General features: G+C 45.3%; 1 protein-coding gene across 1 annotated transcript in view; it reads left to right on the top strand.

Moving 5' to 3' along the window:
* Positions 1-24,451, top strand: part of ARMH4 (armadillo like helical domain containing 4) — a gene marked incomplete at both ends in the record, with an annotated part of 46,563 nt that overhangs the window by 13,908 nt on the left and 8,204 nt on the right. Inside the window, one exon of the mRNA XM_082760828.1 lies at positions 2,827-3,078. Within this exon, the coding sequence (XP_082616954.1) occupies positions 2,827-3,078 (252 nt within the window). The remainder of the gene's footprint in view (positions 1-2,826; positions 3,079-24,451) is intronic.

The following is a 24,451-nucleotide window of genomic DNA, read 5'->3' as shown; positions in this document are numbered from 1 at the left end:
TGAAGCTGGAATCTCATTTTTATGGGGATTCCTGCTGCTTAGGTTGCACTGTTATCACAGCGGGGAGGTGTTAAACTTCTTGATATTTTTTTTCCTGGGTAAAAGAAGGAAAAAGTGAGCCACTGTTACAGAACATATTGCTTATTTAGTCTGTCAGAGTGGCAATTTTTTCATTTTTCCACTCTTGAAGATGAGACTAATTCTCTCCTAGCCTATTTATACCTTCTCCTTACTGCAGGAGAAACTGTGGGCATCTTGGACTGTGTTTTGGTGCTGAAGCCCTGGGGTCACAGGGAGAAGAGATAGGATGGCATCTCTCCAGAGCTTTGTTAGATTCATGTTGTGTGTCACAAGTAAAAACAAGTAAAAGTTAGAATTTGATGCAAGCAAAGAAAATAAAGTATGAGTTGCTATGTGTGGTGTGCATGTCTGCTGTAGTGGGCAAGGGGCCACCTATGACTAGTGCCAGATGTTCAGAAGAGCTCATACACCTGCTCTGTACCCAAGTGCCTGGTTTGGATAGAGTCATGCAGCCAGGAAAAACATACTTGCATTTTTTTTTTTGTCAGAATTAGTGCCTTGACCGTGAGATACATTTCATTGTACGTTTATCTTGCTTCCTTTGCAAGAAGAACCTTAGCCAAGAGTTGCAAATATACACGAGCACAATACACAAAGTAATTCACAAGGGGTTGAATGTGAAGGTGGAAACCCACGTGCCTTCTGAATCTGCTGGCCTTTCTGGTTTTGGTCCTTTCAGTCTCTTGTTAACTTTGAAGCAGCTGCTGAGGGCTCTGAATGTCCAAGGAGGGTGGTTTAGGAGAAACGTAATTTTGTAAAAAGGCTCTGGTCTGAGGCATAAACCTGCAGCTTTTGGGGTTCAGCTTTGTGGTGTGTGCACCCTTTCCTATCCCACAGTACTGTTGGGTGCTATGTCCGTACCTGCCAGGTTCCTGGTGTGCCTCTGCACCTGAAATCTTGACATTTGTGAAGTTTGCCTTTCTTTAGAAGCATTAATTCCTATTTGTGACCACCAAGTGGTGCTCTGTGCTGCACCTTGCAGGAAGGCAAGCTGTTAGCATTTTGGGATGGGGGATTAAAAAGCTGTTTTCAGGCATGTGAATGAGCTATAGAGAAGAAAAAGAAGCGAGTCAAGAGCCCTTTTTTCCTCCTTGCAGTGGCTGTGCTACGAGGGTTATGCATTATTCTCATCCTTATGCTGTGGCTGTGGGATGATTAATGTGGCTGGGTGATTTAGATGTGATAAGCAGCCTTGGCACTTTGATTCAGGCGTTCAGCTTGACTGCCTGCTAGGGTTTGGAGGTGCAGAGATGGATATCTGCTCCTTCAAAATTAGCTCCTGGCAGGTGCCTCCAATTAGCTTGCTAAAATCACAAGAAATCACTTGAAAACGTTGTTCCAAGCTAGTTTTTCAGAGATAAAATCTGATCCCTGTTTTCTCTTAACCACTTTTTCATCCAGTCCATCTAGGGAAAGTGTGTTTGTGGTCCCGTTCTCCAGTGTGCTGGCTGTTTAGCATCTTTGCTATTGAAGTTTGGAAATCTTTTGTTTATAGCTGTGTTGCTCTCAACAGAGGCAAAAGACCTACTTTAAGTCATCTTTGCAGGTTTCCTACAAGCGCTCTCTGGTTGCTGTTCTTGTGTGTACAGAAGCTGTGTGTTTTGTATGGAAACATGCAGCTTGAGGGAGAAAATTCCGACGTTGGTTTGAAATGATGGGCACATTATAAGACAAAAGCTGTCTGTAAAATGTAATGGGAATTTAAGTGGCGAACTACATCCCTGCAGCCTCCATTAGATGCTCTGCATGGTGTAATTGTTTACAGGAGTGATCATTCCTTTCCAAATACCAAAAGACATGCTGTAGCAGAATGATGCAGCGGAATTCAAGTAGCAGCTCATTTGTATGAAATGCAGGGCTAAAACTGAAAGGTGGCAAGAGGAATTGTCCTGTCTGGTGAGCTGGAAAAAAACATGCAGTGCTTTAAAGCAAATTTTTTATTGGAAGGAAAGGAAATGCTATGTAACAGCACTGTGAACTCCTTGATTTTATGATGTACATTGATTTCTCTAGGTGTCCTGATCTCTGAAATAAAGGCCATCTCCCCCCGTTAATGAGTAAGCTGGATAGCCACCAATTAAATAGATCCCCCCAAGTTCCCTAGTTATTTTCTTGGTTATTTTGGGGAGCAGCCTTGCTGGAGTGCCACTGCATCCCAGAGCAGAAGGGAAAAGGGTGAAATATCACACAATTGATAAGGTGCAGATTGCTTTACTTACAACAGGTTCGACACATCCAGCCCCTGGGGTGTCCCACCCAAGCTGCTCCAACTTCTTGCTCCAACTTATTGACCTTTGGCTGGGCGATTAGTTGTTAATTTGGTCCTCGCCCCCCCACCCCCAGCTAAACCAGCTCCTCAGCTGCTGGGTGATGGCTCTCCAAGGTTGGGTGCTCCAGGAATTTTTTGTTAAAGGGCTGAGCAGAGCACTGTGTAAATTAGGTAAAGTGCATGAACGTTATGCATTATTTTTTAGCTTTGAAAAATTAACCGCTGAAAATTCAATTATGTCATTATTCCAGGCACTGTTTTTTCACAGTGGGTGGTTCCCTTAGTAGCTATTAAATAGCTTGGACAGAACTTGTGGCTTCAGAAGTCCTCGAGTCTTTATAACTAAAAGGGAAGGCACAACTTTGCCTTTGGAGAGGTGGTAGCAGTGGGCTGTCTCGGTGCTCGCTGATAGAGATGTAAGAACCTTCTGCCTTGTGGGACCTTTCCTGATGCTACTTTTGTCTTTCTCTGCCCAGAGGGTGAGGAGGAGGAAGAGGATGAAGAGGAGGAGGAAGAAGAGGAGGAGGAAGAGGAAGATGAAGAGGACAAAGACATAGATTCGATGGATGAAAGCTTGGAAGGTGACACGGAGCTGCCGGTTTTCACGCTTCCAGGCGAGACCTCCCAGGAGCCCATAGCTGGCCTGGAAAACCCCGCGGCCCAGCTGGCTGGGGTATCCTACCAGGTTCCCGATACCATCGAGTGGGAGCAGCAGAACCAGGGTCTGGGTAAGAGGAAAAGTCCCTTCTTCCCTTATCCTCATGGTGGACATGTCTCTTGCTCTTCACTTTGCATGGGACATCCTGTTGTGTTGGTGGCCTCATGGGTTGGCCTTCAAGCTCTGTCGCTAAACACAGAGCAGGAGCGTTTCTGAGGAAACCCCGTCCCCCAGTGATGAACTGGGATGGGTCTCAGGTGATGTGCCCTGAGGTTTTAGTTCGGGGAGAGCCTTTCTGAATACTCCAGACCTGTTCCTTCATTCCCAGGGCTTAGTGTTGTGTGGCTCCAAGGGTTGAAAAATGAATACTGCTCAGGTGAGACTCCTGGGGAAATTTCAGCACCCTTTGCCTGAGTTGGGTTGGTGCGGGGATATAAGTCCTGTGAGGATGAAGCAAATAGAGTGGTTGCTAATCAGCCCATTGCTAGTTCAGCAGCATTCTTTTATGTGCCATTTTTCTGACATTTCTTCAGTGTTGTATGCCCAGGCATGGGACCCCGTGGTGGTTAAGCAAGACAGACCTGCAAGGCCTGTATAAAAATTTATATAGTTTATTCCCACTGTATGTATAGACCCTGTGCTTTGTGGCTGGACTAGTTTATTCTGCCTAGAATTAGCTGATTCCTGTTTGCATGTGTGCTGTCCATCTGACGTGAGTCAAAGCTGGTGTGGGACAAGGTAGAATTAGCCCAGTTTGGCTACTTGGGAAGGGTACTGGGATCATTTTGTAGCATATTCAATTTCCAAGCCACACTCCATCAAAAGCAGGGGGAACCTTTCAGGTGAATCAGTGGGAGTTGAACCACATCTGTAGGGAAAGTCTCTGTGTGACTAGTAGTGATCTAGCTGTTTTGAGAGGCTCATCAAACGCAGAAACCCCAAAACTCTTATATGTTGAGTTATATCAACTGTCACCTCCCCTGGATTTATAAATGTGACATAACCTGATGTTTCTCCCTATGTAGTCCTATTTCCAGTCAGCTTGAGTGTTATTGGCTTCCTTTGAAATGAATCAAAGAACTTATTTCAAGAGCCCTGTGGGAGGGTTGCCCTTTGTGGGCTGAGTTTGCATCAAGTCTGGTATCTCCCTGTCCCACTAACTCTTGCCTGAAAAGCATTGTTTCGGGTGGTTCGTGTCAGATCTGCTTCACATGTCCCATTGTGCCACCAGGCTGGACAGGAGCTGTGTCAGGGGAATAATTCTAATATTTAGTGGCTCTCTGGCCGGCTTTGGCAAGCTGGATTAGAGAGATACGTGACAGTGCTGGGAGGAAAAGCACAGGAAACACGGGGTTATGATGCCCATCAGGTACCTTCATAATGAGGCAGGAGAATAAGCAGCTGCCAAAGGCTGAAGGTACCCTGGTGTGCAACAAACCTCCCTGCCTGGGGAGGCTTTAATAACTATGCACAGAAAATAACTGGTGCTGGGCTGTGAAACAACATGTAGCTTTAACACTCCTTGTATTGTTATTTGTTAGGAGGGGTCCTTATCCTAGAGCAGGATGCTCCTTACGGTATCTTTTTCTGAACGTATGGGACCCAGTTCTGTTTCTGATGTTTATTATTACTGCATCCTGCAGCCTTCATCCTCTATCACCTTTTCTCTTTCTTAGACCTTGGCAAGGTTGTCTTTCCAAAAAACTCAGACTTCGAATGCGTTGACTGTGCAGCAAAACACAAGGTTTTTGTCCCTCACATGTGTTTTATGTACCCTCATGCAAATTGGAGGAGCCTGCTGTGAGGTCTGTCACGTTAGTTCAGCTGCAAAGCGCCAAAGCCCAGGCACCTGAAGGACTGGGCAGGTGTGAATTTCTGCTTTCTGTGTAAGTGCCTCACTGAGTTATGCATCACTGCTTCCAAATAGTTTGGCTTGCCTTCATTTTGAAGCTGTTGCAGTCTGTGCATACTGCCACGAGGGAGGGGGTGAGCAGAGCTCATCCTCAGGGGCTGGGTGGGACTTCTGTGCTGAGATGGTGTGGAGAAAGGAGGGGGAGCAGTGGGATCACTCTATACTTTGACTCACCTCTCTTATTCTACTAGGTAAACACTTTCATAAAGAGCCATTTATTCTTTTTCTGGCTAGATGACCTAAACGTCTTTTTGATATCTGCTCCTTCCCCATCTAGAGTGTGCTTATGTGCTCATCTTCCCCATCTACAGTGCTCCTAAGAGGAAGGGAAATTATCTGTGCTTTAGACAGAGGCACAAAGAAAACCAAGGACTTGCATCAGCTCACCTGGAAAACCCAAGGCCACGCAAGGAACTGAACCCATGTGTTCACAGTGTCCTATGCTGGGAGTGGATGGGGAGCAGGAGATACCAACAAGGCTGGAGCATCTCCATGGCAGATGTGAGCGGTGCTGGGCTCCTTCTCCCCTCTTCCCACTTGTGCCAAGTGGTTTTTTTTTTCTTAGGTCCCTTGTCCAGGGTGAGTGTGCACAGCCAGGGCTGGTGCTCTGTGTGTACCTGGTCCTGGCTGCATGCTTCTTTATGGTGCACATTAGCAGGGGTGCTCAGAAAGGAGAACAGACAGGATGGAAAAAAATATATAGCTTGTGCCAGCAGGAGGTGGATTGTTAAGAAGAAAAGAAATACCCCAAACCTGACAAGAGGCCAAAAGAGCTGCCCACATCGTTCTGCTGGAGTGTGTGGGGAGACCAGGCGTACTGTGAAGGGCTCATAAAACTTCAGATGTGCTGGACACATGCATAGACTCTTTGAAACCCTTTTTCTCTAAGTGCTTTTCTTCCAAAGGTAGCTCTTTGAAATCCATTTCCTTTAAGTGCTTTTCTTCTACAGCTAAAATTAACTTGACTTTCATTTTAAGACAGCTTCATAACCACTGTACATCCCTAGTCACAGCTCTGGAGAAGGGAGGACTGCAGTTTTGAATCCATCTGGGCCAGGGCACGCTGCACCTGCCTGTCTCAGCCCACGGTGAGTCTTGGGAGTGGGCAGGGAGGTGCAGAGCTCTTCCCTGGGATCCACAAGCAGTGCTGAGGAGTGAAGAATTTCCCATTCTGCGTAAATGAAATATGGCTTAGAGGGGAGGTTATTCTGCTTAACCTGGGATATGGCACAGTAAGGGAAGTCCTGAAGAAAGGTAACAGTACCCAGCGAGGTACAAGGTAAGGGTACACCAGAGGAGACAGGGCAATGCAGTTCTGTGACCAGGACAACGTGGATTTGTATACTTCATTTTGCAGATTATTGACTCAATTTCTTGCAATAGATCCTGTGAAGTTACTGCAGTCTGCTTTATTAATGACTGGTTTCTCTAGGAGATAACTGAAGATGTTTCTGCTGGAGTAAATTACAGTACACACACTGCAGTCAATTTTTCTACCCCTGTGTTTGTTTCTGTCACTGTTCTGCTAAATGGAGAAGAGGAATGGGTTTGTTTCTTCTGGATTCTCTTTTTTCTTTTGCTCCCTAAACATCAAACTTTTACAGTTGGCATCTTCCATCGTTTAAATGCTTTGCACATACATCCTTCTCCTGGGGTGCAGCTCTCCTCTGGCCTTCAGAATTTTGAGATTTAACTCTAAAATCCATAGCACAGAAGAGTCCAGAAGTATCGGAGTAGCTATACTCAGGTCAGTTATTATTGAGTTTACTTTGATAGCTGACATGCTGAAAATCCCTAGAGAATGAGTGACTTGATCCACAGACAGCTTGGCAAAGCAAGAGACAGTTTGGATTTTTGTAGTGGTCAATGAAAAAATGCCAGAGAAAGAGGATCATTAAAAATGTCAATTCTGGGAAGTCAGATGGTCCTACATTAACTCCAGCTGAGCAAAAGCAATTTATATCCACCAGTAATGAGGCTGTCAGTTTTACAGTACATCAGTTGACTCTAAACGGCAATATTTAGACCAAAAAAAAAAAAAAGAAGTTGATCCTCCAAACGCTGCTCTGATGGCCTGTGTCTCTGGAGAAGGAAGGTCTCAATATGCTTTGGGATCTCTGTTGGTGTCCTGTTCAAATGCTTTGTCTCCAGATATTGCTAGCAAAGGACATGTTGGCAGTACTTTGGGATCCCTCTGAGATGACCTGTCTGCTTTTTTGATTCATACCTGGGTGGCATGTAGCAGGTGAACACAAACTGTTTGGAGAACGTCAGAGGGGCAGGAAACTTGGGCTTTCTGGGAATGAATAAAAAAGTTATAATTTTTTGGTCCACAATCAGGTAGGGGGAGGAGGACCAGGGCAATTTGCTAATCCTCTAACTTTGCTGCTTTGGGGCTTAAAGTGAGTTTGCTTTGTGCATTCAAAATGTGTGGAGTTGTTTGGAGCAATGCTGGGATTTGCTTCTTGAGGCTTACAGGGTTGTGACTTTTTGAATGCATGGCTCACATCATCTATGTAAAAGGTTATGGTGGAATTTGGTTCTTAAAGATGTTGACTGAAACCCAGCAGTTGCTTATCCTAAGCCACCACTAATATGAGATAACAGTAAACAGAGGAGAAATGGATTTGGACCAAAAACATTAACAGAGGAACCTGTTGTGCTCAAAATCTTTTTTTATGGGCAGAGAGAAGGCATATCTCATCTATACCTAAAACCAAGAATTTACTGCTAATATAAATGAAATCTTAACTATCTAATTATTATTAGACTAGATATAGCTATTATAACAGAAAGAAAAAAAAAAAAAGAAATAATTGTGCTGGTACAATTACTGTACCTACACTTCTTGGTTTCTGTGCCTTTTCCTGGTGTTATGCTCAGCCTTCCCTTGCATCTGTTAGCATTAAGGTCGGTGGCTCCATTCTGGGATTAGTGGTGGGCTCGTTAGCATGGGGTCAGCAACCTCTGCAGTCCTTTGCCTGGAGGAATATAATGTTCATGTTGATAGTTCCTTCTTCCTCACTCTAGGATACACTTAAAGTCATTTTTATGCGTTTACTGACACAATTTTTCATCTTGCCCTTTCTTTATTGATCTGCAGCTCCATATTACATCTCAGTTAGCTATTTATGGTGGCTTTTATGTATTTTAGATACTCTTTATGTTCTCTTTTTTTATCCTAAAACATTTTTGTCCGGGTCTATATTTCTTTAGCTGACCATTGGCGTGTTGCTTATGGACAGGGGGACTCCAGTGCCAGCACTCCCCTGTCTTATGGCAGCGCTCAGCACTGTATCTCCATTACTTGAGGATTTTTTTTTCATACCTGGCATGTGTTTTCCCATATGGAACTGTTATGTTAGAGTCCTAAAACCATTCAGTACTACACAAAAATAAACAAAAGTAAAACATAATAGCCATAGGCACCATTGGGTAGAAAAAAAAATGCTGCTGCAGCTAAATCAAGAAAAGCAAAGCTGTAGGTAGGTCAAGGAAATTTCAGACAGCCTGACAAGCCTCCATCCTGAGGCCTTACAACCTCATAGCAAGGCAACAGCAGTACCACGTTACAGGGCTATGTGATCGTGCTGCAGCTCACGAGAAGTCCCATGAGTTGCTAGATACCACAGCATCTGTTACTGGTTTCCATCTGCCCATGTAGATATTGTACACGGAGGAGTTTGGACCATTGCTGTAGATGGGAAATTAAACATATAAAAAAAATCAGCAGAGTTATAAAGAAGTTGTGAAGTGTGTCAACATCATTCTCAACATGCAGTTTCCAAAATATACACCCACTCTTTGTTTCGTGTACTTGTGTGTGTGATCTTGGTTCATACGATAATGGAAAGCCATAAAACTGTCTCCGTTATGCAAGTGCCTTGTCGCTACCTAATAAACACACGCTACTGGAAGCACGTGTTTTTTTTAAGGAATAAACATATTCGCAGCTCTGACTAACAGAAAATAGCTGTGTTGCAGATCTGTGGCTGCAAATTATACTACATAAACTATGCAACCTATATCACTTTGATTAGTGGTGGTAAGGCAGAGCAGCAGCAGCAGAGTAGCGGAAGATGGTAAAATCTTGAAATGACATTTTTACAGGAAGCTGGGATTAATGCTTTTGTGGGCAAAAATAGCCAGCATTAGGCAGACAGAATTTGAGACTCAGAAGTTAGTGTGTTCTTTAATTGCTGCCCCAAATGGATCTATTTTAAGCACTCTTACAGCTCGTGTTATTGGAATATCAGAGGGCCTTTTAATCTTTAACGCATTTATCTTCTTAATTACCCTGGGGAGGTTATCCATGTCTTACAGGTGCCAAGGAAAAACACGGAGAGGCCAAGTGACCCCAGCGGTTTCACAGGGAGCCTTTAGCAGAGCAGGGATTTGTGTTGGGTGCAGGAAGCAATGCCTGGGCATCGCCGTTCTCCGGCTGATGTGCCTGAGGAAGGACTTTGCACCTGCATTTCTCCCTGGATAAAGTACAAGGGATCACACATGGGATTAAAAACACTGGTAAGACGGAGTCACCATTCCAACAGAAGGGACCGAGCATACAGAAGTCCCAGATGAGAGTGGCTGACAGGAGCCAGGATAAGCAGCAGCTGCAATTCGTGGTGTGTTTGTTCAAAGCGTGGCTGCTCACAGCAGTCCTGCCCTCCTTAGCTTTGCCCCGTGTGTGTTTATGGATGTTTTGTTGCGCACAGCATTGGCCGCGCGAGGTCTGTCTTCCAGACGGCTGCAGACTTAAATGAGCAGTCTCGGCGATAGAGATGATTATTTTTACTGTCTTCCTGGGTGCTTCAAGTAATTTATACGGTTCCATATGCTCCTCACTAGCTTCCTTCCCTCTCCAGGTCGGTAATAAAGCTCCCATCGTCAGCCTGTGCATGAATCTCTGGTTTCTGTTCCTCGTAAGGATGTGCGCTGTTTGGAATTACTTCGTTTTAACTGTTTTAAGAGTTTGCTCATGGTTTTACCTCAGTCCTACAGCAAGCTAATATTCAATCAGGCTTGCCTTGTCAAGGGAAATTTTGCATCCAAATATCTCTCAGCAACAGCGATCCTCTTTCCTGGCTTGTTGTGACATACGCTTTTATAATGACAGAGCAGCTCCCAAAAGAGAATAATTCACATCAGTCAGCCTTTTCTTGTTGTCAAATTTCGTCCTGAAGTGCTTTGAGGATCGTGTCTGCTGCGTTTTTACATCTGGCACAAGACTGCTGTGCCACCGCCAATGCAGCCTGCGTGTTTTAAAGGTGAGGAGCTGGCAGTGCCACGCTCTTGCTATAGGGAGCTCTTCTGACATTGTCCTCAGAGCAGAAATAAAGACCAAGAGAAGGCGGTAGCAATGAGTGGAACAGAAGATATGAGACTTGGTCACTCATACCCAGCTCTGGAAGCAAACAGCTGTCAGAAACAGGTGAAATAAAGCTTGCGGTAAAAGAAAGTGTGCCTGCAATTTATCAAAAGGAAGGGGAAGGCAGCAGGGGCCTTTCTACACAAACTTCTAGCAGGAAACTTCAAGCTGATATTTTAGCCCTGACGTTTTTGCTGGCATATGTTGAGAAACAGCAGCACTGTCACCTCCTCTGATACATCACACTGAAACAGCAGCCCTGCCATGAGCCTCTAGTTAAAACCATCTGAGGGTAAGATTAGCTAAGCCTACTCATTATCAGTCCTCAAGTACTGCCCCCAGGAGCTGGGGGCAGGTGTAGAGGGCATTATTTTTTTTGGCTCTGCCATCCTCCTCGCCCAAAGTGTGGGATCCCACCAGCAGCTGAACGTTTTGACCTTCTCCAGCTGTCTGGCTCTGTCCATCCATTAGTGGCAGTCTTACAATTTGGATGTGTCTGCCTTGGAGCATGGCTCGGCACTTACTACTCCAGGTAATTTATCTGAATTTTTAATTTTCTGCCTGAATTAAGGGGTAAGGTCCATTAGCCAGTGCACTGCTCTGTGCTGCAGAGGCTGGAGCAGCCCAGCACCACCTGTGCGTGCACGGTGCTGTCAGCTGCTTTGGCACAGTCTGTCCGTCCTGCTGTCTGTCAGCCCTGCTGTAACAGAAACCCAAGTGTCTCAGCTGTCTTTTTAATCTGCAGTAATCCCGTTCCTTCTCAAGTCTGCACTTTCGGTGTGTCACATTTCAGCGTGCCTTGCCTCGCCCTCTATCCTCCGGCTTTTATATGTCAGAAATCCGAGCTCTGTTCAGGCAGAGGAGATGGCGTTCAGCCCCCTCTCCCACTGGGCTGCAGCAGTCACTTAGCTTGATTGAAGAAAAAAAGGCAGGCTAGCAGCTCTCCCTGGGTCAGAGTTATTAATTTGTGCTTGATGTGCTCGTCTAGGTGGCCTTCGCCTCATGAAACGAGACTTGTCCTTACATTGGAGAAGTCAGATTTATTTTCTAGTAGCGATACATATATACTACAGTGCAAAAAAATCTGTTTTCATGACATTTCAGCTCTCAAAAAAAAATAAAAATGGAGAGAGGGAATGTAAAGCTTCGTTGGCCTTGAATTTCCTCTCCTCTTCTGGGGATTTGCGTCAGAGCCTGATCTTTTGGGTTAAAATGTAGCCTCCGATCGCAGAGTGATAAGAGAAAAATGGAGGAAAAGAGCTCGTTGCGACTAGTACCAGGAAGAGTGATGGTAATTTATTGAGAAGATGGTTTTAAAATATTCCTTTCTAATGAGAAAGTAGATATGTTCTCTCTCTGCTTGGGCAGTGCAAGCCACAGATGACTGATGCTAAACTTGCCTCCCCGCTGGTGTTTGCTCAAATTAAGATGACTTGAGGATCAAAGGAGATCTAAGTTCCTTCCTGGAAGGATGCTCTCTTGATAAACATATAAATCCTGCCCTGCCTGAGAGCGAGTTAGGGACACGTATTGGAAATAAGTAAAGTGCTTGGATTTTGACTGACAATAAAATAATTACCTCAAACTGCAAGCAATTGGTGTTTTGCAAAAATGCTGTGTATCAGCATTAATCACCAAGAGGGGTCGATACGGTGAGAATTACTGGAGGCTTTTGCTTCCTTTTATTTTTTTTTTGCCTTGTGTTTGAATAACTCTAATCATAGCCTCATCCAAGCCTGGGATGTAATAAAGGGTTTCAGCAGAGCTGTTCCCAATAACCTATCATTTCTTTTAATATACTGGCAATGCCATCAGTGCCTGAGGATTTATTAATGTGAAGCGAGCCCAGGAGCTCTCCCAATTTTCTCCATTTTGTTCCTTTTCTAGGCTGCTTCCCCCACACCTCCCCTGCTTCCCACTGACTGCACAGGCCAGTTTTGCAGTTTTGCATGCCTGGGGTCGTGATGTTTTTTCTGTGGTGTGCTCAGGGATGGATCTAATGCCCATGGGGGATCTCAGAGGGCTCTGGGTCACCTCCCTCTCCCCACACCACCCGTATGGCCTGGCAGGTGACAGCCTGCCAGGAAAATACCTTCCTCTTGGGTATTTCTTCTATCTGGAAAACGTGGCTAAATGTAGTTTCTTTTTATTTTTTTGGCTGTAGGGAGTGTTATGTAGAGGATTGAGTGAAAGGAGAGCCTTGATGAAGAGATGTGCTCTCCTGTAGCTGGAACACATTTCTGGGGATGCTATTTATGAGGGGTGGGTTTCACTTGGTTGTAAATAATATGTTGCTGATTTAGGAGATGTTCTGGGGCTTAGCAGGCAGGAATAAAGTCCTCCAATAGGTATCTGCTGCCTAAAGCTGGCGTCCCCAGACCTGAATCACCTGCTTCAGGGAACGCACGCTTCAGTGGTGCTAACTGACAGCAGCAATGAGTAGTTATTAAGCACTGAGTAGTCACTAATGTGTGGGCTCTGAAGATGGATATGAGGGTTTAAAAAGCCAGTGGAACTCATAATTCTTCATGTATTCTGAATCTGCTTCAAGGCATCCGTTACGGCACTCGCTCTCCTATCCCATTCTGAAGACAGCAACACTGGGACAGAGAAAAACCGTGTCATGGGCTCAGTATTTCTGTGCACGACCTTGTGGTTCTGCAGGCAGTTAACGAGGGAGATTTACAAATGAGGCACAGATGCTCCAGAGCCTGTCTGGAACCTGGTTTGCTCCTCACAACCTGATGGTCATTTGCCTTTTCTTTCCCTTCTGTGCTTTGTGGTGCTTAAACCCAGGCTCTGCTAACGGGGTCCTCAAGGGCTGGAGCTTTCCAGGCCCTGGGTAGCGATGCAGAGCTTCTCTCCTGGGTCACCTTGAGCTTGGGATGGGTGGGTGTGAACACTCAAAGTAAATATCCCTGCTGAATCATGGAAGAAAACAGGATTTATTTATGCCTGGGTGAGGAGGAAAGCCTAGAGAACGTTTCCAAAACAGATCCTTGAGAAACTTTTAGGGACAGTCAAGTTCCAGGGGTGGGGGGAATTTAAGCTGAGAGTTATTTTTATTGTTAGTCCTATCACTGTAACAGGGAGTTGGGATGGTCATCTGGAGGCTGGGTTGGCAGGGAGTAGAAATTAAAGCAAATCCTCTGCTCCAGATCCTCCTGAGAGAGAACCCTGGCCTGGGGGATGGGGGGGGGGAGGGAAAGGAGCAGAGGGCAGAATAACAGCCATCATTCTGACCATAAATAATCTGTGCCATTCTACCCATCTAGACGGCGATATAGTAAAGCTGGAAAAAGTACATAGAAGAAGAACCAAAAGGCAACCAAAAGGATAGCCTGCTCTCCTCTGCTTAATTTCAGAAAGAAGCAGTACCACTTCTTTCTTATGTGACCTTGAGCAAATCCCTTACTTCTCCTTTTCCTGAGTCCTGGCATCCATAAACAGGCTGGTATCAGTGCTTCTCTGTGGTTTGTTCATTCAGGTTCTTTAGAGCAGATACTGTCTCTCTTTATGAGTTTATAGAGCATTTATTACATGAATATAGTATCTCAGGTGGGCATTCAGCACTTACAACGATAGGAATAATTCACCAGAAATTCCTTTGTTTTCTCTCTGTATTATTTTTGGCTGATAAACAAAAATATTGATAGCTGCTGAGACAAAAGTGTGTACTGAAGCTGGCTGAAGAGGCAATGTGATCAGCAGTAAATGGCCACAGGCTGGAGAGTGAGCCAGGGAGGTGTCCCTGTGAGTTTGCCCTGCTTTTGTGCTGTCTGGTGAGCGTTCAGGGATGGGTTATGTCATGAAGCTGATCCAGTACAGCCGCTCTTATGTGCTTTTCCTTCGGCACAAGCTTTGCCCTGAAGCCCTTAGCCTTGTTCCAAGGACAGAAACCCCAGCAACCAGCTGGTTTTGCTCGCTGCAGGGAGATGTGACTCAGTAACCCAAGGCACCTCCCTAGGCTCTTGTTGTGCAGTGTCTTTCAGGTTCACAGAGCTCCACATAAAGCATTGTTATTCGGAAATCAGAGGCGTGAGCCTGTTGATAATTTAGCTCAGGGGCCAGACGTGCAGCAGAGTACAGACATCAGTGCGAGTTCATGTTGTCCCCTTCCCTTGCTGAGGACTCATTTTTGTATTTGGCTGCTCTGCCTGCAGCGCTTGTGACTGTCGGACTGAACTAATTCCCCTTGCAGCACAGCCAGGATCATAACTTGAGTCCTCAAAGCAGAAAAGATTGTGCACTAGCACAGAAAGTAGTGGCCTTTCCAGCAAGGCACCAGGTAGGCTTTCTCTTCTCTGTTTCACAGTCTCATTCTCTGTCATGGATATTTGGATGGAAATTTTCTTGTATGCATAAAATGCCTGTGGGTTCCCATAGCTGCCTAGGTTGTGGGTCCAAAAGCTTGTCCTGTGACGTGTGGTCTGTCAGCTCTTGGCTTTAGTGGATCTGTTTGTTATCTCTTAGACAATGGCTTTTTCAGTAAATTTCTCAGTAAATGTACAGATTTATAAATCGGGATGTTGTGATGAACTGGTTTGAGTCAACAGTTCAGCTGGTCTGTCGATCAAACCTCTAACTGGGTTTGATCAGTAATTGCCTGAATCTGTCAAGCAATTCACAGCATTACAGGACAAGGCCAGTAATTTATCTTTCATGTGTAGAATTACATTTCAGAAGTGCTCAGTGGTTTTACTCTTTCTGTACCTACAAAGATTTGCAGATTTTAGGTGATCCAGAGAGGTTTTGCTCATGCTGTGGAAAAGGAAATCTTTCCCCAAGAAATTCCCCGTGCATATTGTTTGCTGTTTTAAATGAAGAAAAAAAAAAAAAAAAAAAAAAAAAAAGAAAAAGAAAATGCAGTCCAGAGCTCTCCTGACCAAGGGGCTGTGATACTTACAAAACAGCCAGAAGAAAATTCTGGCTCCTAACCTGTTTTTTTTGGATTTGTGTATTTCTGAAATGTGCTGTTGGATAATAATTTCCTTCTGAGGGAAGGCTATTAGCATTGACTTTGAGATTAGAGCTTGCTCACTGACTTACTTGCAGGATTTTGCGAGACTTTTTGGAAGATAAGCGAGCAGCCCCCTGCTTGAAGCCTGATGAAATGCCTGTGTCTTTCTCCAGGCTGATTACTTTTAGCATGTAATGTGGAGATTTATCTGCACACCGGGAGACACAGACTCCTGGCAAAAGTCTTTTAATATTTCGTTGTGCCTTTCCCTGCTGCTGTTTCTTGTCTTTTTTGACCTTTGTTTCCTCCTCTCCCCTTGGTGGGTGTTGCTGTGCCCTAACAGCCTTCCAGCCCAGAGGTGAGAGTTGCCTGCAGTGAGTTCAGACAAAGATCTCCGTGCCTGGTTGGGGAATGAGTTGAGTCTCTGCGTGTGATGGAGCACATGAGCCGGACACATCCCATCATCTGACAAGGACCTGGTGGTCTCAGGAGGAGTGTGTGCCCCACAGCTAGGAGGGAAGCCCCCTTTGAGCTCTGCCCCTCTTCACGTCTCACCTGGTGAGCACGAAGCACTGGATCAGCACGGGCCGAATGAGACCTGCCTGCTGCAGGGGGCTACAGAGGAGGAGAGAGCCTTGATCAGACCCTGATACACCATCAGGTGAACAGCAAACTTTGTTCCACTTCATGTTGAGCTGCACAGAGTGGCCATCAGTGTTTGGACAATAGCCATTTGCTGCTGCTTTGAAAGCAGATTAAGTTGTGAGCTTTATCCAGATAATTTCATGAAGGTTCTCACATGTCAAATCGCTTCCTTGGTATTTGAACAGATGATGGCAGCAAAATCAGGAGTTATTCAGGAATGTTCATTTTCCAAAATGTCTTCTTAGAGCCTCATCTTGTTGCTGTCCTCATCAGAGAGTGGTCTCTGACCAGCTCCAATCAGGGTAATGCCCTTTCAGTGTAAGTAAATTGTTAGAGATTATCTTAATCTGCTTGGAGAAACACCAGATCCATTCATTTCTGAGCAGAAAGATTGGGGCAGAAAATGCCATAAAGCATCCTCTGACAACTCTGACTTTGTGTTGAGGCATTTTGAAGACCAAGGACACAACCATCAATGTAAACAGCACAGGAGCGTCCTATCCTGTTCGCTGTATCCCTGTCCTCCTGGGCAGATTTCTCTTCTGAAAGGCTGGCATGGGTAAGACCAGGGGAGCTGGTGTGCTCTGCAGATAGCATTGCTCTTAAAATTGCATCTCTTTTTGTTATGAAACACATCTTGATGCTCTGAGAGATGTTTTCTGGGGAGCTGGGTGGGTTTGCCACCATTCAGGCTGGGCTCTCCAGAGGGAGCACCAGTGACTGTGTGCCACAGCAGCAAACCCCAAGGAGACTGGAGTCACCCAGACTTTTATCTAACCTCTCAGCTGGGCAGGAACGGTGCTCTGTGCCATTACTGAAATAAGTGGAAAATGCAGATAACAGACAATCTGAGGATGAATTAACCCTTTCACTTGTAGGAGCATGCAGAGCTGGCTGGGAGGTGATGATAAGTTTTCAAGGTTCATCAGGTGATGAACCTTGCAAACTTCAACAGGATTTTGGGACATATATTTCTCCGCAGAGCTTCATGCTTAACTGGCTAAAGGTGCGAGGCCAGAAGGATGTGGAGGTAGGGCTGGTGCTTGGTCTGGAGTTTATTGTCTCCAACCAGGGCACCTCTGTGTGCTATAGGTGCAATCTGGGGGGGAACCAGGAGGTGCAGGCCCTGTTCCACTGTCCTCCACAGTGCTGAGGCCTGCCAGAAGGGCCTTCCACCATCAGCCCCCTGGAACCAGGCCTGCATGTTTGGAGGTTGAATTTGGCCTCGTGCTGGTTCAAAACACCAAATAAAAAAAAGCTGCAGCCTCCCAAGGTGTATACCTTGAAGTCGCCAGTGCAGCCAGAAATGAAAATTGCTCCTTTCCCTCAATGCACTCTCTTTCAGAGAATTTTTAGTGTGAACATATTTGAGATCAGACATCTCCCCACCATGAAAAGAGAGCTGCCTTCTCCAGCTTTATCTACCAAATATATTTGGGGCTCCTTCATTTGGATAACCTGTCATCAAGGCTGTCACGTTCTGCCTCCCAGCAGAGTTTTCATCTGTCAGGCTGGCTTTATCGTCAGCCGGCACAGGCTGAGTGAAACCATTTTGGTGATTGTCATCGTGTGTGTGAGTCATTATTACAGAGCAATACCCACTGACTTTGAGCACTCGTTGCCTCGCGTGGCCCAACTTGCAATAAGAAGCTTTGCTATTAGCTGGATGGGAATTGTCATCTAGGTAATTTTGTTATGACAGTAAAAAAGGGCTTTGGGTGAGACTGGCAGAGCTCAGCACTGGTCTGAACCTCTTGGTGTTGAAATAGAAATTCCTCTTCTCAGCTGGAACAGGATTACGGCTGTGCTCAAGATATTTGCAGATTTTGGCCCTGCTTTCTCCATTGGCCTTGGGTCTTCCTGCCTCCTTTTGGCTGTAGATATCCAAATCCTGTATTTGGATCCATCAGGTCTGCACTCCCAGTCAGTAGATGAAGATATCAGTGCTTGCCTATGTTAGAGAACTGTTGTGAGTGCAATTAATAGAGCTGCAAAGCTGAAAAGTGGTGGAAGAGCTAAATACCATAACGTAATGAGACCTCATTCACAGTAAATGGTATGAAAAATGATTTCTTGCAAAGAACAATGACTTGCTATGGCTTCTTAGTTTAATTGTAGATGCTTGATTCTAATTTGTTGTTTGTCTTTTCCATGTTAATGAAGTTTTAGACATAATTACTGTGCTGATGGCAAGTGCGTTATCATTTTCTAAACGAGGTTTCCAGGCTTGTTCTGGTCAGTGCTATAGCAGATGTTGCCACAGTCAGGAAGATGATCCCCAAGCCCCATTCACAGGCATATTGCAGACAGTTTAGAAACATAGGATCAGAAAATCATCTAGGCTGGGAAAGACCTTCAAGATCACCAAGTATGACCATCAGCATGACCTACTGAGTCCCATCACTAAGCCCTGTCCCTCAGTGCCACCACCTCACATCTCTTAAATACCTGCAGGGAAGGGGACTCCTCCACTTCCCTGGACAGCCTGTCCCAGTGCTTGACCACCCTCTCCATGAAGAAATTATTTCTAATACCCAATCTAAACTTCCCCTGGCACAACTTGAGACTGTTTCCTCATTTTGCTTGATCAAGGCTAGGTTTGACTCCCACTGGTGGGGATGGGAAAGTTTCATCATTTCTGGGCTTCTCTCTGTGGGGTGGCAAAAGGCAATTTTGCCACACCACTGAGAAGCTTTGGTGTGATGAGAGGGAGGGGTCCCAGCTCACTGACCTGAGATGCTGGTGACCACCTCACTTCTCTGTGTTGGGCAGCCATCCCATCCCATTCTCCTCTGCTGGCAAGCTCCATCTCAGAGCTACTTTGAGGTGTGGTCAACGCAATGAAGAGAGCCTTGTTGCTCTGGGAATGAGAAGCCTTTCATTTTCTGGTCTTGAGTGTCCATGGTCCCTTTGTCCCTGGAGCAACAATTTAGCTTTACCTTTCTCCATACCTCTTCTTCCTGTCCTGGTGCTTGCAGGATGTACTTACAGAAGTCAGTGCTGTTCTGTGCTGTTCCTTTTCTTTCTTTTTTTTTAAAAATTTTATTTTATTTTATTTTATTTTTTTTTAATGGCTGAATAAGCCAAGCTGCTTGTTTTTTTTACTTGTAAGAGAGTTTCTGCTTCTGCATCCTAGCACTGAGACTGTCTGAGCCTGTTACAGACATCTGTACGTGGCTGTTCATTGCCCATTAGGGAATGTGGATGCAACTCTCAGAAATACCATGGGAAACCTGCAACAAGGAGATGCTTTACAAATATCATCAGGGTTCAGCACATCGCATGGGCCAGAGGCACGTGCTCACTTCCAGGACAGATATTCCAGTGCAGAGTGTGAGGGTATGATCCTCAATGTCAGGATATATCATGAATTAGAGATTTATTTCCCTCCAACCTCCACAAATGGGGCAAACCTTCACTCCTTTCCATACTCTCAGCTCCTGCTTTTTGGAGAGCAAGCTGAGGGCCCAGGAGATGGCACACAATTTGTCTGAAGCAGGATAAATCTGCTCTCAGTTATCCCAACCCAGGCTTGTTTCACAGGCAGCCTGTGAAACACGGCAGGCCTGACAAGGTGTGAGGGCTGCCAGAGCATTAACTGCAGGCAGTTAATAGGTAATAAGGTAATAGGACACCTCATTTGTGGTGTTGCAGCAATTGCAGTTGGCTCAGAAGTGGGCTTAGAAATTGTGACTGTACCTAAGGCTTGTTCCTTTTCCTGCTTTCCTGGGATGATGTCTGATCTTCCCTTTCATGCACCTAATTTCAGAATGGTCACATCCCTCAGCACCTCTGTGGACTTTACCACTGAGGAGACCTGTCCCATGGCCAGCCCAGCTTGGAGAAGAACAGGGCAAGGTCTTCTGCTCTTGTGCTCCTTGGCAGCCTGGTAGGACCTCACCGCAGGAGTGTTTGGTGACAGTCAGAGTCACCATGTCCCCACAGCCCTGTGAGTTGTCTCCCTTTACTGCTGTGTCCTCTCGGGACAGTTTTGAGTTTGCAGTCACCAGAAGCACACCACGAGCAGGAGCCCTGGCCGAGGGGTGCTGCATGCTTTTCCCTTGCGCCCTCAGCTCATGCTGGCCCGAGAAGCAGCAGGGAGGTGCAACAGCTCCGTGCTGCAGGGTGGTGTTTTAGACATGACACTGCCTAGGTTTGCTTGTTCTGTGCTATAATTTACTTTGAAAAATTGCTTGAAAACGTAATACTGACATGTGGCGTTGCTAGATATTTCATCTCGGTGGCGATTAGCGACAGCAAAGCTGAAGGCTTTGGCACCATCTCTGCATATCAGAAGGCTGCTGAGCATGGCGTTCCTTTTTGTTAGGGCTTGAGATGCTCCTTTGTGTTGTTTATGATTTGGATCAGAAGTTTTAAAATTTTTGTACAGTTGTAGCACTACATTATTTTTTTTTCTCTCTTTTGCACCTTGTGATTCTCCTGTCGCATTCAAAGAGAAATCGTTTGAAGAGATTAAGTGATTGCTGAGTCTCTGCAGATATGAGTTGCCCATCAAGACTCCAAGCAAAAAGTAATTTAAAAAGTCAGCCTTTATTTGACTCGATTATTCATTTGTCCCCTTTTCAATGACTTGTGAATTTTACCGTAAGTGGAGATGGATATTGACCATTTGGGACTGAATATATAAGGTATATATAAGACCATATACATATGGTCTTCAGCCAGGGTCATGTTGACCTTAGTGGACAGCAGGTAAGGCCCTATGTGCATTAAATGAAGCAGTGTCTTTTCGTGGACCCTTCATTTCACCAGGTAGGAAGTTCGTGCACAGATTGATGAGTAGCAGCTGCATGTCACCTCCTCTCTGCAGCTGGGCTTCTCCTGGTGCCACGCACAATTCTTAGGTTACTGCAGGTATCACTGGACACCACAGGCAAACACCTGGACAGGGCACATCCCCTGGTAGAAATGATGCAGCTCTGCTGAAGTTAGTGGAGTTTCACCACATAGGAGAAGGCTGAGTGTGGTCTGTTATCCCCCCCCCGGAGCAGGAGTGAGGACAGGTTCCATTTCTGTATTAAGCACTGTCACAGATAACATGAGCAGAGCCACTTTCTGAGCAGCAGAGCTCTTCTCTCTTCGGTCCTATATTTATAAGAAAATTTGCTTCTCCCTGCAAGCATTTGTTAAAAACTTCCCTGCACGTTCTGCATTCAAGAGTAAGCACTACCGTGTTCTGTCTGAGTGCATGCTAATGAGAGCAGGGAAAGGTCAATACATTTGTTTTTCCTTAGCACCTGAGATACTTTGATACTCAAACTAATGGCCTCCTAAAGAGCATTTGTTTCTGAATAACACTGTCTTACTGTGATTTATGTGGTAGATTTATTTGTGTTGTATTAGCTTCCAAACCCTAAAACATCCCACACCAAGACGGCGATATTACAGTAAAGGCCATTAAAATATGTAGGAAGAGGAGTCTGACACAAGCAAGAGAAACAGAAAAGACAAACTCAACATTATCTGGTATGCCTGTAATATTCCCGTGGTAAGGATGGGAAATGGAGTAGCAGAGATTAATTTACTTGCCTGCGGTTATACAAGAAGTCAATTGCGAGGCTATCGAACCGGTGTCCAAGCCAGGAACCTTAAGCCCCTTTTTGGCTATTTGCAGCCCAGGAGCGTTGCATCGCGGTGAGAATCAGTTTGGTTCTCGATGCACAAAGAATTTGCAATCAGATTTTGTTGTTGTTGTTAGCAAATGTTGGCAAATACATCTTCCTCTTGTGACTAGCACTGCTCACTGCTCGGTCTGCTGATGTTCCGTAGTATTTGCATGAACATGAGTCTCTGAGATAATCAGATTTTATTTCGAGCATCTAATCGATGCTCAGGGCTTTGTGGTTTAATTACTAGAATAATTGTTTGCTGAAAACAGGGTTCGATATCTATTTTTTCCTTTGAAAGTCAACTCCATCATTTTTATTTCCAGCCATTTAGTACTTTATTGATCTTTATGTCATTTCATGACAAGCGCTGCATCTTTCCAGCCAAAATAAGAAAAATACATCCTCTGTCTTAAATACAAAAATGGAAAGTACCCCATTTCAGTATTGCTTGCTGCGGGCAGATCACTCATACAGCGTCCCCAGGAAAAATGATTTTGAAAAGTACATTGGCTCTAAAAGGAAGGAAAAAAAAAAACAAGCCAAGATTTTTTTTCGGGACCTGGTGAGTATGAGACTTAAACTGAGGTACAGAGAAATTTTGTTGTTTAACTGCTCATCCTTTAAGATAGATAAGGACGTGTGAGGAAGACATGGGAGTTTATGTGGCTTGCATTTTGAGAAGGCTGAAGTGAACGGGTGGAATGAGGAGCAGCATGGCCAAAAGACCTCTCCTCTCCGTAGACAGGAGGAACACGTGGCCTCAGCTGGAGGTTTTGAAGGTACTCAGCCCAATAACAGTGCCTGTTCTGCTGCTGTCCCGCAGTAGCAGAGGGATGCTGTGAGAGCAGAGGGAAGATGCGTGGGGCTCTCTCCAGCTGCAGCATCTCTGGCTTTTTCGCTCCCCCCATCACAGCCACCTGACATTCAGTTTTACTTTGCAAAAACAGACTGTTGCATGGGAACTGTGAAAGTTACCTTGGTCAATTCAAAGTTTGCCTGGCAGAAGTTTATTTTTTTTTCCAGAAAAAAATAAATGATAACTGTTGATTTGACTCTTTGATTGTCTGCCTTTCAAGTCTTTTTAAATCGGGCATGGAGAGAAATGCATTCATCAAATTTCCCATCAAGTAGAAATAGTTTTTCTTCCGGAATTAAAAATATGCTGCCTCCCAGCAAAATGCCATTTTCTGTATTATTTATTTGTGCTAGTAAGTAAATTGGTCTTTGTGTTTCCTAAGGAAAAGGAGCTGGTGCAGTCTTGTGCCATTAAGTTGTCAGAGCTGAGCAGACGAAGCACGGAGCATTTTTGCAAAATTGTTCTCTGTAGCCTCATTTAGCAGAAAGTTTTACCTGAAAGAGATGAAGTCTGTAAGGTAATAGGACAGATTGCCTGGTGTCTCCAGACTGATTTAAAGCAATCAATCTTTTCTTTATTTTTATACTTCCTGCACAGGAACGAGGTGCGGAGCTTGGGGTTTGTGTGTGCCTCTGGGTATGTCAGGGAGGGAGGAGGAGAGCTCCCTACAGCAAGCTGCTGGCTCTGGCGCATGCCACGGAGGTGTTGCAGGTTCTTTAGAGGACTGTAACATCCCATTTCTCACCGCAGATGAGCCAGCTATTTTGCCAGGGTGGTAGCAAAGTCTTAAGGTTAAGGACAAGGTTTGCTCCTTCTCCCCACCACCCGTTCTTAGCCCTGGCTGGGAGCAACACCAAACCCCAGCCATTTGGTGATGAGGAAGAGCAGGGTGATGAGCAGACCTGGAACAGGTGAATACATTTGTTTTAGAGAAAAAAGTGCTGGTAGAGTTGTGCTGAGCTGCTTCGGCTGCAGGGCGCAGTGAATTCCTCCCCTGCAGTGACGCACACCGGTACATATTTAAAATGCCCACGTCCTTGCAAACACGCCAAGCTGGTCGTTTTGTTCTCTACAGCATCTGCTGCAGTGGGGGTCTTGTTCTGAGATGTCTTACCTGGGTTGTGAGCTGATAAAAAAGAGCTGGGTGAGGGAGGGAGGCCCGCGCTCTGTCTTCAGACAGAGGTGAAAGCAATTACCGGGAGCTGTTGGAGCAAAATTGTTTCATGCCCTGACAGAATACAAGTGGCTGATATTTTCTGATGTCTCAGAATTAAACTTTGTGCAGGTCTCCCAGCCTGTTGCATCTGAGGAGGTACAGATGTAATTGTCAGGTCCGAATTTTGTTGTAAGCCATGCAGGCGTTCCTCAGGCCTTTTCGCTGCCCTTTGGGGCACATGTAGGAACTCGAGTGCCACATTTTCAGGACTGGTCTCTGTGGTCACGATGGAAAATCGTTGAAAGAGAAGGTGCTGGATGTGCAGATCAGAATCACCACGCAGTTCTGGGATGAAAATGTAAACTCTGGATCTGAAAACGCAGCGAGGTGTGCCGGGCAGAGGGATAATGTGCTGCTTTGTCGTGGAAAAACAGAGTCGCTTTAGATGATTAAAAAAAGGAGTATGAATAAAACAAGCTGATAAAATGGAAGCTAAAGTGACAAGATAAAATAGCAGGGCCTGCAAGAGAGGAAGGGAGAGCTGGAACTGGTGGTGTGAGGGCACAAATTATTGATCGCAGTCATCACCAGAAGGTGCAGTTTTTGCATTTTCTTATCTGGAGAGGGGAGGGAATGAATGAATGAACAGCATCATTAAGCAGCCTTATCATTGCGTTGGAGTGGATAATTAGGCAGCGAGGATTACTACAAGTTGACAAAGCATGCAGCCCGGAGGCCTTGTGCTCCTGATTTCTGCGGGCAGCGGTGAGGGAAGCAGAAAAAGGCTCTGGTGAGGTCTGGCAGTGTGTTACAGTGGGTGGAAACCCAGAGCCTGGCCCTGGCACCCTGCAGCCTTCGGGTCTGAGGTTCAGAAGGCCTGACCAACAGAGAAGAACATATTTGAAGGTGAGCAGTC

Source organism: Aythya marila, assembly GCF_965140915.1.
Source record: "Aythya marila genome assembly, chromosome: 5".
Taxonomy (NCBI): Eukaryota; Metazoa; Chordata; class Aves; order Anseriformes; family Anatidae; genus Aythya; species Aythya marila.
The sequence above is the reverse complement of the archived record's forward strand: the minus strand, read 5'-3'. Positions and strand labels throughout refer to the sequence as shown.